This window comes from Cyclopterus lumpus, chromosome 24 (genome assembly GCF_009769545.1).
Source record: "Cyclopterus lumpus isolate fCycLum1 chromosome 24, fCycLum1.pri, whole genome shotgun sequence".
Lineage (NCBI taxonomy): Eukaryota > Metazoa > Chordata > Actinopteri > Perciformes > Cyclopteridae > Cyclopterus > Cyclopterus lumpus.
Genome location: NC_046989.1, coordinates 65,521 through 82,500, shown reverse-complemented (window position 1 = coordinate 82,500; position 16,980 = coordinate 65,521). Strand labels below are relative to the sequence as shown.

Genomic DNA, 16,980 nt, shown 5'->3' with positions numbered 1-16,980 from the left:
GGTCCTAGCTTGAAGTTACATTGGTTAATCACATTAATGCTCTCAAAGCCGCGTTCATTTGGTTCCCAGTGATGCCCAGGATGTTAACTTAGCTAGCGACTAGCTACATGAGTAAATGACTGATTTCATGATGGAAGCAGACATGGAAGCACCTGCTACTCCCGCAACAAACAACGGTGGTGACAAAGACCAACACTGGATTGGAGTATATCTCTGGTGGGGGGGACAGGTGTCTGATCTTCTAATGTAGCTATACATGGTGTACGTTAGGCTAGCGTTCACTAGCTATACATGGGGGCAACTATGGGTCAGTTTCAGACTTTTTTTCAAACAGGGGATTGGCGGTTCAAATCCCCGCCCTAGTCAATGTTTTCTTGAGCAAGACACTAAACCCTGAATTGCTCCCTGTAGCTGTTCTACGGTGTATGAATGTAACATGATTGTAAGTCGCTTTGGATAAAAGTGTCAGCTAAATGAAATGTAATGGGTTAGGCTAACGTTCTCTAGCTATACATGGTGTATGTTAGGCTAACGTTCACTAGCTATACATGGTGTATGTTAGGCTAACGTTCTCTAGCTATATATACATGGTGTATGTTAGGCTAACGTTCTCTAGCTATACATGGTGTATGTTAGGCTAACGTTCACTAGCTATACATGGTGTATGTTAGGCTAACGTTCTCTAGTTATATATACATGGTGTATGTTAGGCTAACGTTCTCTAGCTATACATGGTGTATGTTAGGCTAACGTTCACTAGCTATACATGGTGTATGTTAGGCTAACGTTCTCTAGCTATACATGGTGTATGTTAGGCTAACGTTCACTAGCTATACATGGAGTATGTTAGGCTAACGTTCTCTAGCTATACATGGTGTATGTTAGGCTAACGTTCACTAGCTATACATGGTGTATGTTAGGCTAACGTTCACTAGCTATACATGGTGTATGTTAGGCTAACGTTCTCTAGCTATACATGGTGTATGTTAGGCTAACGTTCTCTAGCTATACATGGTGTATGTTAGGCTAACGTTCTCTAGCTATACATGGTGTATGTTAGGCTAACGTTCTCTAGCTATACATGGTGTATGTTAGGCTAACGTTCTCTAGCTATACATGGTGTATGTTAGGCTAACGTTCACTAGCTATACATGGTGTATGTTAGGCTAACGTTCTCTAGCTATATATACATGGTGTATGTTAGGCTAACGTTCTCTAGCTATACATGGTGTATGTTAGGCTAACGTTCACTAGCTATACATGGTGTATGTTAGGCTAACGTTCTCTAGCTATACATGGTGTATGTTAGGCTAACGTTCTCTAGCTATACATGGTGTATGTTAGGCTAACGTTCTCTAGCTATACATGGTGTATGTTAGGCTAACGTTCTCTAGCTATACATGGTGTATGTTAGGCTAACGTTCTCTAGCTATACATGGTGTATGTTAGGCTAACGTTCTCTAGCTATACATGGTGTATGTTAGGCTAACGTTCTCTAGCTATACATGGTGTATGTTAGGCTAACGTTCTCTAGCTATACATGGTGTATGTTAGGCTAACGTTCTCTAGCTATACATGGTGTATGTTAGGCTAACGTTCACTAGCTATACATGGTGTATGTTAGGCTAACGTTCTCTAGCTATATATACATGGTGTATGTTAGGCTAACGTTCTCTAGCTATACATGGTGTATGTTAGGCTAACGTTCACTAGCTATACATGGTGTATGTTAGGCTAACGTTCTCTAGTTATATATACATGGTGTATGTTAGGCTAACGTTCTCTAGCTATACATGGTGTATGTTAGGCTAACGTTCACTAGCTATACATGGTGTATGTTAGGCTAACGTTCTCTAGCTATACATGGTGTATGTTAGGCTAACGTTCACTAGCTATACATGGAGTATGTTAGGCTAACGTTCTCTAGCTATACATGGTGTATGTTAGGCTAACGTTCACTAGCTATACATGGTGTATGTTAGGCTAACGTTCACTAGCTATACATGGTGTATGTTAGGCTAACGTTCTCTAGCTATACATGGTGTATGTTAGGCTAACGTTCTCTAGCTATACATGGTGTATGTTAGGCTAACGTTCACTAGCTATACATGGTGTATGTTAGGCTAACGTTCTCTAGCTATACGTGGCGTATGTTAGGCTAACGTTGTCTAGCTATACATGATGTATGTATTGCAGATTCAGCTTGAGCAAAACCTTTTCCTATTGTGTTCAAATCAGGCCCAAAGGAGTTACAAGGCAGGTGTCCTTTTTCAAAACACTGACCTGATGCATCAAGTTGATATTTGTTGCTGAACACAATATTATGCATTTGCCCTCTACATCCTCTAGAATGAGCATACTTATAAACGCACTGTTACAACTCTTTTTTTAGTGTCATATTGCTCATGATAAGTTCATAGTAGATGCAAAAGTATACTTATGTTCAATATATTATGTTGAACATTGTTGCTCCTCGATGGATCACAGCCAACAACTCCTTGTCTTTGGTCATGGTGCCACAGCACTTAAAAAAAGAAAATGTTGACCCTTTTTTTATTAACAGCATTTACTTGTACTTTTACTTTCAATACTTAAGTACATTTAATATCTGAAAATTACTTTTGATACTTAAGTACAGTACATATCAAATACTTTAAGACTTTTACTCAAGTAGTATTCTCATAGGTGACTTTCACTTCTACTGGAGTCATTTTCCAGTACGGTATCTTTTACTTTTACTCAAGTATTGCTTTTGGGTACTTTGTACACCACTGACAAACACCTGACCCGTGTATCAATCGGGTCACAAACACCTGTCCCGTGTATCAATCGGGTCACAAACACCTGTCCCGTGTATCAATCGGGTCACAAACACCTGACCCGTGTATCAATCGGGTCACAAACACCTGACCCGTGTATCAATCGGGTCACAAACACCTGTCCCGTGTATCGTCTCTCACATGACGAGCGTTTCTGTCCATTAACTCTTTGCCTCTGTTTCAGGTGACGGATGTTTTCAGCAGCTCAGGCGACAGTATGGGGTAAAAACTATTTAATATTTTCAGAAGATGAAGCTGGAGAAAGTTATATTCTTCTTCAGGTTCAATCGGTTGTCGCACCAGAGAACGGATTCCGACATTTCATTAACATTTTGTAGTTCTCTAATATTCGACTAATAATATTTAGTTGAATAACTTCAATATGAACATAATTAATAATGTAATGACTGTCAGTGAGAACGTCCACATTAATATGACGTCTTATTGGTCGAGACCACGAACAAAAAACAAACAGAAATCTGAAAACGTATTTATTTCCCTGTCCCTCTCAGCCCACTGTCCTCCAGCGTGTCCCCGGCTCTGGGATTGGCCTGGGCCAATCAGGTGATGGTCCGGCTCATGATGCGGCGTCTCCAGAGGACGGTTATCCACGGCGACCAGAGCAGCGCCCTCCGCAGGCTGGAAGTGGTGTTTGCCCCTCACCTGCCCAGAAGCGGGCGAGATGCCGGAGTGTGGAGGGAGGGGGTCCGAGGAGCGACGGGGGAGGGGGTCCGGCTCGGACAGATGAGCCTCACTTCTGTTTGAATGAATGAAACAGATGGATGATGATGATGTCACTAAAGTTTATGAAGACGATGATGTCACTAATGTTTGTGAAGACTGTCAGTAAAGTTTATGAAGACGATGATGTCACTAAAGTTTGAAGACGATGTCACTAAAGATTATGAAGACAATATCACTGTTTATGAAGACGATGATGTCACTAATGTTTGTGAAGAGTCACTAAAGTTTATGAAGACGATATCACTAAAGTTTAAGATGATGACGTCACTACAGTTTAAGACGATGATGTCACTAAAGTTAATGAAGATGATGATGTCACTAATGTTTATGAAGACGATGATGTACGCTGCACCACTGAACCACCTAGTGGGCAAAAATGTGCCTTTCAAATGGGATGCAGAGTGTGAAACAGCCTTGGTGTTTTTCAAGCAGGTGCTAACCTCCGCTCCTGTGGTGACATTACTCAAGTTTGCACGCCCATTCAAGATATACACGGATGCTTCCAAAGACGCGGTTGGTGCAGTGCTGGCTTAATAGGTGGAGGGAACGAGCAGAGGGCTCCCATGGGAGGGTCCCAGTTTAGTCATCCTTTACAGCGGGTGGCTGCAGATATCCTCGAGCTGCCTGTAACTTCATGGAGGAACAGATATATATTGGTGGTGAAGGATTATTTCACCAAATTTGTTAACCTGTATGCGCTGCCCAATTAGACTGCTCACGCAGTGGCTCGCTGCCTGTTCGATAACTGCATGGGATCCCTGAGGTCCTGCACAGCGACCAAGGCCGACAATTTGAGGCAGAGGTGATTCAGAGTCGGTGCAAGTTGTTAAAAAGACACACCACTGCCTACAACCCCAAATCAGACGGTATGGTGGAGCGTTATAACCGGACTCTGATCGATCAGCTGGCGAAGACGCTGCTTTCACATGGAGGTGAATGGATGATTATGTGAAGCAGGTGGCATTTGCCTACAACACATCCAGACATGCTAGCATGCGTTTTACCCCATTCTTCCTCATGCCCGGACGCAAGGCACGAGTTCCAGCTGATGTTCTTATTTCTAACTGGATTGATATTTCTCAAGGCTCTGGAGTCCTGCCGGAGTATGTGCCATCCCTGGTGGGGAGGCTGAATAGAGCCTTCAGTGCAGCGAGGCTTCATGCTACAGAAGATCATGAGAGACAGAAACTGTATCATGATGAGGACGTTTGCCATCGTCCTTATGGAGAGGGCGCATTCACTGGAAGGGCCCCTACAGGGTCGAGCAGGCGCTGGCTTCAGGCCCTGACATACCGGATTGAAACGGTACACTCAGCTCCTACCATCACTGGCTGTCGCATCACCCTCCCCCCGTCTTCTCCTGAAGTGGGGGCTTCTCGGCCTCCCTGGGGGGGGGGTCATGTGGCGCGTTTCCCATTGCACCTTCAACAATATGTTATGTTTTGACTGTTGGGTTGCCACCCAGGATGTTGGTCCTTGTGTAAGCCGTTATATTTGTTCTGAAGCTATTGGTTCTATTGTTTGGTTTATCCTGTTTGCTATGTTCATTTGTTGTTTTCTCTCTCAATGATTTGAGATTTTGTGTTAATTTCTTTGCTGTTACAAAAAGGGGACGTATGTAACAGACTGTCTCATGTGTTTTCTATTGGAGATGAGGGGGGGGGGGGGGGCAAATAATAAAGAGGGCATAAAACGACATGTCTGATCTCCCAACTCCGTTTATTAACATGTTGTAAGTGCACCTCGCACATGAACCCAGAACGCTCGGTTACAGTAATACTGAGGCAGGAAGGACGTCTTGGATAGATGGTTATAATAAAGTGTATTTAATTAAGTAAGAATAAGTTGTGATACAGAGTATGGTCTCAGCTGAGGCTTCCGCGATCCACATGCAGTTCTCTGCGTGTAGTGAGCTCTCACACTTTCCCCTGGAGCCGAGCTCGCAGACAGGTAGATAAACGGAGAAGAAGCAGGAGTTATTTCACCCCATTGGTTAAGAATACAGGCAATACATTGGTGCATAGTTAGGCCGAGTCCTCTTCTGGTTGGTTTATAGGGCCCAGGCTCGTCCACACCTCTCTACACGTAATTCCCGTCTCTTGTCTCTCAGGTGTCCGTGTGATCCGATTACCATATGAGAAAAACAATTACGTGATCCTCCGAGGTGCGTTCAATGTAAACCGTAATTTCTGGTACTTTCCACTAATCCACATGGTGGTACAATGAGGCATTGCAGAATGCATTTCTTTAATGAACAAGTCTAATGAGCTGAGTTTCAAAGCTTTAACCAGCCCCAACTATAAACCTGAACCAGCCCAAACTATTAACCTGAACCAGTCCTAACTATAAAACCCGAACCAGCCTCAACTATGATCCTGAACCAGCCCCAACTATAGACCTGAACCAGCCCCAACTATAAACCTGAACCAGCCCTAACTATAAACCTGAACCAGCCCCAACTATAAACCTGAACCAGCCCCAACTATAAACCTGATCCAGCCCCAACTATAAACCTGAACCAGCCCTAACTATAAATCTGAACCAGCCCCAACTATAAACCTGAACCAGCCCCAACTATGAACCTGATCCAGCCCTAACTATGAACCTGATCCAGCCCTAACTATGAACCTGATCCAGCCCTAACTATGAACCTGAACAAGCCCCAACTATAAACCTGATCCAGCCCTAACTATGAACCTGATCCAGCCCTAACTATGAACCTGATCCAGCCCTAACTATGAACCTGATCCAGCCCTAACTATGAACCTGAACCAGCCCCAACTATGAACCTGATCCAGCCCTAACTATGAACCTGATCCAGCCCTAACTATGAACCTGATCCAGCCCTAACTATGAACCTGATCCAGCCCTAACTATGAACCTGATCCAGCCCCAACTATGAACCTGATCCAGCCCCAACTATACATCTGAACCAGCCCTAACTATGAACCTGATCCAGCCCTAACTATGAACCTGATCCAGCCCTAACTATGAACCTGAACAAGCCCCAACTATGAACCTGATCCAGCCCCAACTATGAACCTGATCCAGCCCCAACTATGAACCTGATCCAGCCCCAACTATACATCTGAACCAGCCCTAACTATACACTTTCCTAACTGACATGTTTACATGTTACATGTTAGTATGTTACATGTTTCCATGTTACATGTTTGCATGTAACACGTTTGCATGTTACATGTGTAGCACCCCACCACTCTAGTAGGTCTAATGATGGGGTGGTTGGGTTCTTTTCTTTAAAGGTAGCTACCCGAAGGTTTACTTGTCATTGAAATAATTGATTGATTAAATGATTGACTATATTATTAGACGTAAAAAAAAAAACTGACCACAGACAACAGCTTTTGCTTAAAAAACAATCATTAAATCATATCTACATTTTTGGGGAACACTTATACAACCAAGGCAAAACAAACTAAGAAACCAGATTTCACAAAAACAAATCCTTATCATCACGTTAATGGTCACACGCACTAATTTTAAATATCCTAATTCTTCCCCCCCGGCGCTCTTTCCACCTTTTCTCTCTTAAACCCCGCCCTTACCTTGTCTGCTCACCAATCATCGCAAATAACACCTGGCCTACCCAATCACCTGATTGCTATCACTTACTTTGTCCACCCTGCTACACCTGTTTCCATGTTACATATTTGCATGTTATGTTACATGTTAGCATGTTACATATTTGCATGTTACATGTTTCCATGTTACATGTTTGCATGTTACATGTTTCCATGTTACATATTTGTATGTGATATGTTACATGTTAGCATGTTACATATTTGCATGTTTCCATGTGTGCATGTTACATGTTTCCATGTTACATGTTTCCATGTGTGCATGTTACATGTTTGCATGTTACATGTTTCCATGTGTGCATGTTACATGTTTGCATGTAACATGTTTCCATGTGTGCATGTTACATATTTGCATGTTACATGTTTCCATGTGTGCATGTTACATGTTTCAATGTTTGCATGTTACATGTTTCCATGTTTGCATGTAACATGTTTCCATGTGTGCATGTTACATATTTGCATGTTTCCATGTGTGCATGTTACATATTTGCATGTTACATGTTTCCATGTGTGCATGTTACATATTTGCATGTTACATGTTTCCATGTTTGCATGTAACATGTTTCCATGTGTGCATGTTACATGTTTCCATGTTTCCATGTTTGCATGTTACATGTTTCCATGTTTCCATGTTTCCATGTAACATATTTCCATGTAACATGTTTCCATGTGTGCATGTTACATATTTGCATGTTACATGTTTCCATGTTACATGTTTCCATGTGTGCATGTTACATGTTTCCATGTGTGCATGTTACATGTTTGCATGTTACATATTTGCATGTTACATGTTTCCATGTTTGCATGTAACATGTTTCCATGTAACATGTTTCCATGTGTGCATGTTACATATTTGCATGTTACATGTTTCCATGTGTGCATGTTCCATGTTTCCATGTTTCCATGTTTGCATGTTACATATTTGCATGTTACATGTTTCCATGTGTGCATGTTACATGTTTCCATGTTTGCATGTAACATGTTTCCATGTGTGCATGTTACATATTTGCATGTTACATGTTTCCATGTGTGCATGTTACATATTTGCATGTAACATGTTTCCATGTGTGCATGTTACATATTTGCATGTTACATGTTTCCATGTGTGCATGTTACATGTTTCCATGTGTGCATGTTACATGTTTCCATGTTTGCATGTAACATGTTTCCATGTTTGCATGTTACATGTTACATGTGTACATGTTACATGTTTCCATGTGTGCATGTTACATGTTTCCATGTGTGCATGTTACATGTTTCCATGTTTGCATGTTACATGTTTCCATGTTTGCATGTTACATGTTACATGTGTACATGTTACATGTTTCCATGTGTGCATGTTACATGTTTCCATGTGTGCATGTTACATGTTTCCATGTTTGCATGTAACATGTTTCCATGTTTGCATGTTACATGTGTACATGTTACATGTTTCCATGTGTGCATGTTACATGTTTCCATGTTTGCATGTTACATGTTTCCATGTTTGCATGTAACATGTTTCCATGTTTGCATGTTACATGTTACATGTGTACATGTACAGAAGATAGTTAGCCTCTTGTACTGAAAAATATCCCACAACTCTATCAGATAAGAGATCCGCTGCAACAGGAAGTGAGACAAAACCTTTACCGTCGGGCGTCAGCACGTCCTCCGACGTATACACACCCGATTCCGCCTGGACGGAGATTGTTCACAATAAAAGCCGTCCAATTGAAACGCCAACACTGTGCAGTTATGTAAATGACGTAGCTAACGACTGTTAACTACGTCATTTACATAGCTGAACAACCGTAACAATAAAATAGGGGAAAAGAGACTCTGACAGGAAGCCGGAAGTAGGAAACCGTTATCATGGTATTCTATTGTGCCCCTCCTGAGGGTGTCTCAAACAGCTGCACCACCTCCTGCTGACATTTACAGGTAAAACACCATGACGTAAGGCTTCTGTCAATACGCATGCGCAGTAAAGTTTACCACACAAACGTGAGGTCTGGAGAATCCGCTTTCAAAATAAAAGCGTTAATCTCTTTCTGTGAAACGGAACAAACAAACGGGTTTTATCTTTGTTTTATTTCAATGTGAACAATTAAAATGTTTACATATTTAAATATATAAATGACCTATCAGGATTTTCGGGACTCCGTTGTTTTTGTCTCCGAACCCCTCGTGGAGACAGGACTTGTATTTTGGAAAGAAGACACAGGAAGTGATGTATATTGATCGTGCTTGCGCTTGATGGTGATGCGCAGCTCGTGAAGGTTCAGAGCAGAAAGACGGTTGTATACAAATCACAGATCGAAGATCAACACAAGGTAAGAAGGTTTATTTGTATCGGTGATTTGTTATTTGCAGTCTAAGATCAGCTGTGTGTCAATACGTCATCAATAGGTGATCGATACAGGGCGATCCGACCAAATTGATGGAGGAGATTGTTGTTCATACAAACATAAACAACCCTTTCAAAGCTTGGTTTAATAAACCGTAAATAAACAAAAGGTAAAGTCTCTGTAGGCGTGGCCCTTCACTGCTCTTTGCCAATTGATACAGATATCGATCAGTTTGGGACCAATGGCCTCCAATCCGATAAAAACATGCATTTTAAGATTTATTATCATCAAATTCATCATTATTAACATGAAAGAAACATTCAAATAATAATAATAATACATTTATTTATATAGCACCTTTAAAAACAGGGTTTACAAAGTGCTCTACATATAAGCAAGGTAAAAACATAACATCAATACAAGTAAACATTTCAGAAAATACATGAGGCAAAGGAGACAATGTCATATAGGCAATGAACACAATAGAGGAATAGAAAATTACAAATACAAAATAAAGCAGAACAGACAAACTAAAATAGGGGAACCAAAGAACTGCATAAAAGGACGACATCTTGGAGGTAATAAAAGGTGTACCAGTCCGGTTTTGGGGAGTGGAGTCAGCAGGAAGAGTAGAGGGTGCTGGGGGAGCTGTAACAGTTCCTAATTTCATGCCACCATCTCGCTATGGGGGCTGTTGTTGTGATGACGAGCTGCAGCGATGCGCTTGGCCGACCAGAGGGAGGGGATGGAAAGCGTGGAGCGATCAGGCCAGGAGCAAACAAACCCTACACGGGAGGCTCTGTGGATGCAACGGGGCCGACGAAGGAGTCAGAGCGCCTTGATGGCCGAGACGAACGGAGGAGCAGAGAAGCTGTTGAGCCCGAGGAGCTGCAAGGTGGAACACTGCAGAACCACGCCAGATGAGGAGGATGCAATCGCCAACCACGGAAAAGACCACCGGAGCACCAGGACCGGTGGAGAGCATCCAGCAGGGAGTCGGCTGGCTCGTTGGTAGCCGCCGGCCAGCAAGAGGCTGTCGGCTAGCCAGCAAGAGACCGTCGGCTAGCCAGCAAGAGACCGTCGGCTAGCCAGCAAGAGACCGTCGGCTAGCCAGCAAGAGACCGTCGGCTAGCCAGCCAACGCCAGTTGACCAGATCGCAGTGGTGGAGAGCAGGAGCCAACGGCAATCACAAAATAAAAAATAATCCAAAGATTTGCAGAATAATTAAGTCAGAAGAATGGCTACAAAAATAATAAAATAATAAATAAATTAATAAATAAAATAATTAAAATGAATGTTAAATTGTAAAAAAGGTAGAAAACCCCCAAATAAAAACAGTCCTAGACGGAGCGGCGTTAAGTTTCTCCAGCGTCCCAGTTGCCAGGACTACCATGAATGACTACAAATTACTTTAAGGCGTGCTACATTTATATGTTATAAATTAATAATAACTTATTTCTCGGTGATCAAGTTATTTGTGACTTAACATTGTGTTACAGAATAATATAATTTTTATTATATAAGACCTGTAAATGTGATTTATCCTTTTAAACTCACCGAACATTAAAAGATTAGAATAAAACGATGTCATGTGATGTTGTTGTTCAAACGGTTCCTGTGTCTTACAGCAGAGGGCGCTGTGACTATGACTCCCTGCATCCCGCTCTCATTGGTCGGCCTCCTCCTCCTGAGTCAATGCTCCTCTGAGTCCGCCGGCCCATCAGTGGAGGTTCTGACCAAAAAGAACGCAGACTTTGCTGCCCAGCTGTATCGAGCCGTCTCCAGCCGGACCGATGACAATGTCTTCCTCTCCACATTCACGCTGTCTGCTGGGCTGCTGGCGCTGGTGAGCGCCACCAACGGGCCGACCCAGGAACAGCTGCTGCAGGGACTCAGTTTGACTGGACTGGACCCACAGACCCTCCCAGGTAAGTCAGAGGACTTAAGACTGTCAGTGTATTGACTACCTGTGAAACTACAGTCTCTGCTGTTCTCAGACCTGTTTCAGAATCTGAGAAGCCTCGTCACCAACCTGAGGCAGGGTGTGGCCGTCTTCCCAGCCCAAGGCTTTCTTGTGTCGTCCTCCTACCTGGACCTGGTTCAGACCAAGTTTGGGGGAAAAGCTCAGAGTCTGGCCTATACGATGCCGCAGGAAGCCACCGACACGATCAACAGCTGGGCCCAGGAAAGCACGGGAGACCAGGTCCAGGAGCTGGTGACCAACCTGGACCCAAACACACAGCTGCTGCTTGCCACCACTGCCTTTTACAAGGGTATGTAATGTAAAAGGAAATGCCACCAGGCACATGTCTGTGGACGGGGCTTCCATCCATGGGGGGGAGTTTTGTCCCAGTGGGAGGGATTAGCATTGACACATTTATCTGTCTACCTAGGGGCGGGGCTACCATCCAGGGGGCGGGTCCTTGTCCATGTGGGAAGGATTTTCTAAAGTAGGGTGCGGTTGTCTGTTCCTCTGTCAGGCCGTCCTTTCAACCTGTCTGTAGTTTCTCTAAATAAAGATGTTTTTGTTTGTATGAATAAAGTTGTGTCTGTGTTGCAGCCCAGTTCAGTCCGTCTTTCAACGCGTCCTTCACTCAGGACGAGCGTTTCTACATGGGCAGGTATCACGTCGTCATGGTTCCCATGATGTTCAGAGCCGATAAGTACTTTCTGGCATACGACGGCTTGGTGAAAGTCGGTGTGTTGAAGCTGCCGATGGTGGGCGGGGCTGCCATGTTGGTACTGCTGCCCGATGAAGGCGTGGACGTAACCGCCGTCGAAGATGAAGTGACTGGAGAGAAGATCCAGACCTGGATAAGACAGCTAAAGAGAACGTGAGACATCTGGTTTCCTTTCCTGTCTCCTTATCTCCTACTTTGTTTTCCTCCGTCCCTCCTTGTTCATTTATGTAATATGCTGTATCTTAGTAATTTTATTTATGAGAAACAATGAACACTACATAACCCCACATTTGTAATTTTGTAAACAGGAAGTTGGAGGTGCAGCTTCCTCGCTTCCTGTTAGAGCGTTCCTACTCTCTGCGTGACGTCCTGCAGACTCTCAACATCAAGCAGGTGTTTCAGGAGGACGCTGACATCAGCAACATGGGCGGAGCTGACGGTCTCAAACTCACACAGGTGAGTTACTGGTTGGACCGGTCTGTAAGTTCCCACATCAGAGACCTGACGGGGCCACAGGGGGTGTTGGACCGGTCTGTAAGATCCTACATCAGAGACCTGACGGGGCCACAGGGGGTGTTGGACCGGTCTGTAAGATCCTACATCAGAGACCTGACGGGGCCACAGGGGGTGTTGGACCGGTCTGTAAGATCCTACATCAGAGACCTGACGGGGCCACAGGGGGTGTTGGACCGGTCTGTAAGATCCTACATCAGAGACCTGACGGGGCCACAGGGGGTGTTGGACCGGTCTGTAAGATCCTACATCAGAGACCTGACGGGGCCACAGGGGGTGTTGGACCGGTCTGTAAGGTCCCACATCAGAGACCTGACGGGGCCACAGGGGGTGTTGGACCGGTCTGTAAGGTCCCGCATCAGAGACCTGACGGGGCCACAGGGGGTGTTGGACCGGTCTGTAAGATCCTACATCAGAGACCTGACGGGGCCACACGGGGTGTTGGACCGGTCTGTAAGGTCCCGCATCAGATACCTGATGTGGTCTTCGGGACCGTGACGCATTTACCATCTGAAACACACTTATCTTGTGTTTTTCTTTTTTCAGGTTTATCATAAATCTGTAGTGTCCGTTGACGAGAGCAGCGATGACATCATCACAGGAGGCGAAGCCAGCACGCCCTCCACTCTGCCTCCTCGACTGACCATCAACAGGCCCTTCATCTTCATCATCTACCAGCAGACGAGTGGCTGTGTGCTGTCGATGGGCCGCGTCATCGACCCCTCCAGGAAATAAGACCAATCAAAGTAATGTCAGTAACTCCTGTCCAGCGTTTCCCAACCTGAGGCTTAAGACCCCCCCCTCAATAGATCAATTTAAGGGTCCTGACACCCTTTCATATTTATACACAAAAGTACATTTATGTTTTCAGCTCGTTAGCAGCTTTCTTTCTTTCTCAAACATCCATGATGATAAGATGAGCTTCATCATTCATACAACTGTCAGAACTGTCTTAACTTGAGGACACTGGTTGATCGGTCTTAACTTAAGGACACTGGTTGAACTGGCCTTAACTTGAGGACACTGGTTGAACCGGTCTTAACTTAAGGACACTGGTTGAACTGGTCTTAACTTAAGGACACTGGTTGATCTGGTCTTAACTTAAGGACACTGGTTGAACCGGTCTTAACTTGAGGACACTGGTTGAACGGTCTTAACTTAAGGACACTGGTTAACCGGTCTTAACTTGAGGACACTGGTTGAACGGTCTTAACTTAAGGACACTGGTTGAACCGGTCTTAACTTAAGGACACTGGTTGAACTGGTCTTAACTTGAGGACACTGGTTAACCGGTCTTAACTTAAGGACACTGGTTGAACCGGTCTTAACTTGAGGACACTGGTTGATCGGTCTTAACTTAAGGACACTGGTTGATCGGTCTTAACTTGAGGACACTGGTTGAACCGGTCTTAACTTGAGGACACTGGTTGAACCGGTCTTAACTTGAGGACACTGGTTAACCGGTCTTAACTTAAGGACACTGGTTGAACCGGTCTTAACTTGAGGACACTGGTTGAACGGTCTTAACTTAAGGACACTGGTTGAACGGTCTTAACTTAAGGACACTGGTTGAACTGGTCTTAACTTGAGGACACTGGTTAACCGGTCTTAACTTAAGGACACTGGTTGAACGGTCTTAACTTAAGGACACTGGTTAACCGGTCTTAACTTAAGGACACTGGTTGAACCGGTCTTAACTTGAGGACACTGGTTGATCGGTCTTAACTTGAGGACACTGGTTGAACCGGTCTTAACTTGAGGACACTGGTTGAACCGGTCTTAACTTGAGGACACTGGTTAACCGGTCTTAACTTAAGGACACTGGTTGAACCGGTCTTAACTTGAGGACACTGGTTGAACGGTCTTAACTTAAGGACACTGGTTGAACGGTCTTAACTTAAGGACACTGGTTGAACTGGTCTTAACTTGAGGACACTGGTTGAACCGGTCTTAACTTAAGGACACTGGTTGAACCGGTCTTAACTTGAGGACACTGGTTGAACGGTCTTAACTTAAGGACACTGGTTGAACGGTCTTAACTTAAGGACACTGGTTGAACTGGTCTTAACTTGAGGACACTGGTTGAACCGGTCTTAACTTGAGGACACTGGTTGAACCGGTCTTAACTTGAGGACACTGGTTAACCGGTCTTAACTTGAGGACACTGGTTGAACGGTCTTAACTTAAGGACACTGGTTGAACGGTCTTAACTTAAGGACACTGGTTGAACTGGTCTTAACTTGAGGACACTGGTTGAACCGGTCTTAACTTAAGGACACTGGTTGAACTGGTATTAACTTGAGGACACTGGTTGAACCGGTCTTAACTTAAGGACACTGGTTGAACTGGTCTTAACTTAAGGACACTGGTTGAACTAGTCTTAACTTAAGGACACTGGTTGAACCGGTCTTAACTTAAGGACACTGGTTGACCGGTCTTAACTTGAGGACACTGGTTGAACCGGTCTTAACTTAAGGACACTGGTTGATCGGTCTTAACTTGAGGACACTGGTTGAACCGGTCTTAACTTGAGGACACTGGTTGAACCGGTCTTAACTTAAGGACACTGGTTGAACTGGTCTTAACTTAAGGACACTGGTTGATCGGTCTTAACTTGAGGACACTGGTTGATCGGTCTTAACTTGAGGACACTGGTTGAACCGGTCTTAACTTGAGGACACTGGTTAACCGGTCTTAACTTGAGGACACTGGTTGAACGGTCTTAACTTAAGGACACTGGTTGAACGGTCTTAACTTAAGGACACTGGTTGAACTGGTCTTAACTTGAGGACACTGGTTGAACCGGTCTTAACTTAAGGACACTGGTTGAACTGGTCTTAACTTGAGGACACTGGTTGAACCGGTCTTAACTTAAGGACACTGGTTGAACTGGTCTTAACTTAAGGACACTGGTTGAACTAGTCTTAACTTAAGGACACTGGTTGAACCGGTCTTAACTTAAGGACACTGGTTGACCGGTCTTAACTTGAGGACACTGGTTGAACCGGTCTTAACTTAAGGACACTGGTTGAACTGGTCTTCACCTGCAGACACTGGTTTGTGTTCAGTGGTCATAAACCACTAAGGTTGGACATGAGGATCTAGAGACGTGTGGTGGATGAAAATAAGGAATTCCTGCTTTGGATTCATTTGAATATGCGCCTCTCTCGGGGTGAGTACAGACTGAGATATTTGTACATCAAACATAAAACCAACATGTTGGTCAAGATGAAGGGTGTGGATGGGACTTGAGGCCTGAGAGCTGGAGGCTGAGAATCCTCTTTGTGTTCTTTGAACTTCAGTTGACTGAAACTCTCGAGCTGAAACATGAGTAGTTTGTTTTCCTCCATGACAAAAACATCTGTGAAATTACAGGGCAGTATCACATAGTAGTGGTAGTATTAGAGTTACTGGTGCTAATACTATTACTAGCATTAGGAGTCATAAAACACATAGACCCTTTTACAGTTCGTAAACGATGGTGATGTACTGACTGACGTGTGTGTACTTTCCAGAGTAGAAATATTTAGTGTCCAGATAGAAAAATGTATGTGGAGGAGAAACATTACCAGTCACTCTATGGTTATTATCTACCAACCATTAAGTTACCACGAACGACGTTTAGAGAGCCACCAGTTAACATGGCCACTGGTTAAAGTGGAATACTGGATTCTGGACTATGTAGAACTTGAGTGGATTCTGACATCAGAACATGAAAGAGACGTTTAGATGTGGGAAACAGTTTTAATTCAGTGTGTAAAGCTTCTAACCCATCTGTCGATGACAGCATGCACACTGTTGGCTGTAAAAGGACCTATTTGAGCCTGGTGGAGACTCTAGAGTTACTAATGTAACCTTTTGATTAAAACCTTTGAAATGCCATCCATCCATCCATCCATCCATTTTCAATACCGCTTATCCTCATTAGGGTCGCGGGGGCGCTGGAGCCTATCCCAGCTGACATAGGGCGAAGGCAGGGGACACCCTGGACAGGCCGCCAGTCCATCGAGGGCTGAGGACCTTTGAAATGCACTGATGTAAACACTTAAAGACTAATAACTAAAGATAAACCCATGACTTCAGCCTCAGCTGGACCTTTAGTTAGCATGACAACCTCTATCTTAGCATTTGTACTGTTTGCATGTCTGAAACACTTCCTGTAAGCATTTATAAATATAAAACGTGTATACCACCTGCAGTAAAGCTTTCCTGTAAAACATTAAACATTCAAATTAACTTCTGTTTGTCTTATCTCACTGACACAACACATGATGTCATCAAACATCACCGTGA

The 16,980-nt window shown here is 43.9% G+C and overlaps 2 protein-coding genes across 3 annotated transcripts in view; both read left to right on the top strand.

Moving 5' to 3' along the window:
* xrcc3 (X-ray repair complementing defective repair in Chinese hamster cells 3) overlaps positions 1 to 5,213 on the top strand; it is a 7,849-nt gene extending 2,636 nt beyond the window's left edge. Inside the window, exons 6-8 of one of the 2 annotated variants that reach the window (XM_034527425.1) lie at positions 3,004 to 3,041; positions 3,332 to 3,611; positions 3,661 to 5,213. In XM_034527425.1, coding sequence (XP_034383316.1) covers positions 3,004 to 3,041; positions 3,332 to 3,584 — 291 coding nt within the window. In that variant the 3' untranslated portion in view covers positions 3,585 to 3,611; positions 3,661 to 5,213. Of the gene's footprint in view, positions 1 to 3,003; positions 3,042 to 3,331 lie in introns of both variants that reach the window. The other variant, XM_034527424.1, reaches the window with a different exon arrangement.
* A 4,147-nt stretch (positions 5,214 to 9,360) lies between these two features.
* On the top strand, positions 9,361 to 16,923 carry serpina10a (serpin peptidase inhibitor, clade A (alpha-1 antiproteinase, antitrypsin), member 10a). The gene is made up of 6 exons (XM_034527001.1): positions 9,361 to 9,477; positions 11,122 to 11,421; positions 11,491 to 11,766; positions 12,054 to 12,327; positions 12,483 to 12,630; positions 13,234 to 16,923. The coding sequence occupies exons 2-6, from the start codon at positions 11,139 to 11,141 to the stop codon at positions 13,420 to 13,422; spliced, it is 1,170 nt and encodes a 389-aa protein (XP_034382892.1). The 5' UTR covers positions 9,361 to 9,477; positions 11,122 to 11,138; the 3' UTR covers positions 13,423 to 16,923.
* The last annotated feature ends 57 nt before the right edge of the window (positions 16,924 to 16,980 follow it).

Excerpts from the sequence above, each read along its gene's own strand:
- serpina10a (XM_034527001.1), top strand. The coding sequence starts at position 11,139 with ATGACTCCCTGCATCCCGCTCTCATTGGTCGGCCTCCTCCTCCTGAGT. Across the intron at positions 11,422-11,490 it reads GGACCCACAGACCCTCCCAG|ACCTGTTTCAGAATCTGAGA; the intron begins GTAAGTCAGAGG and ends TGCTGTTCTCAG. Across the intron at positions 11,767-12,053 it reads CACCACTGCCTTTTACAAGG|CCCAGTTCAGTCCGTCTTTC; the intron begins GTATGTAATGTA and ends TCTGTGTTGCAG.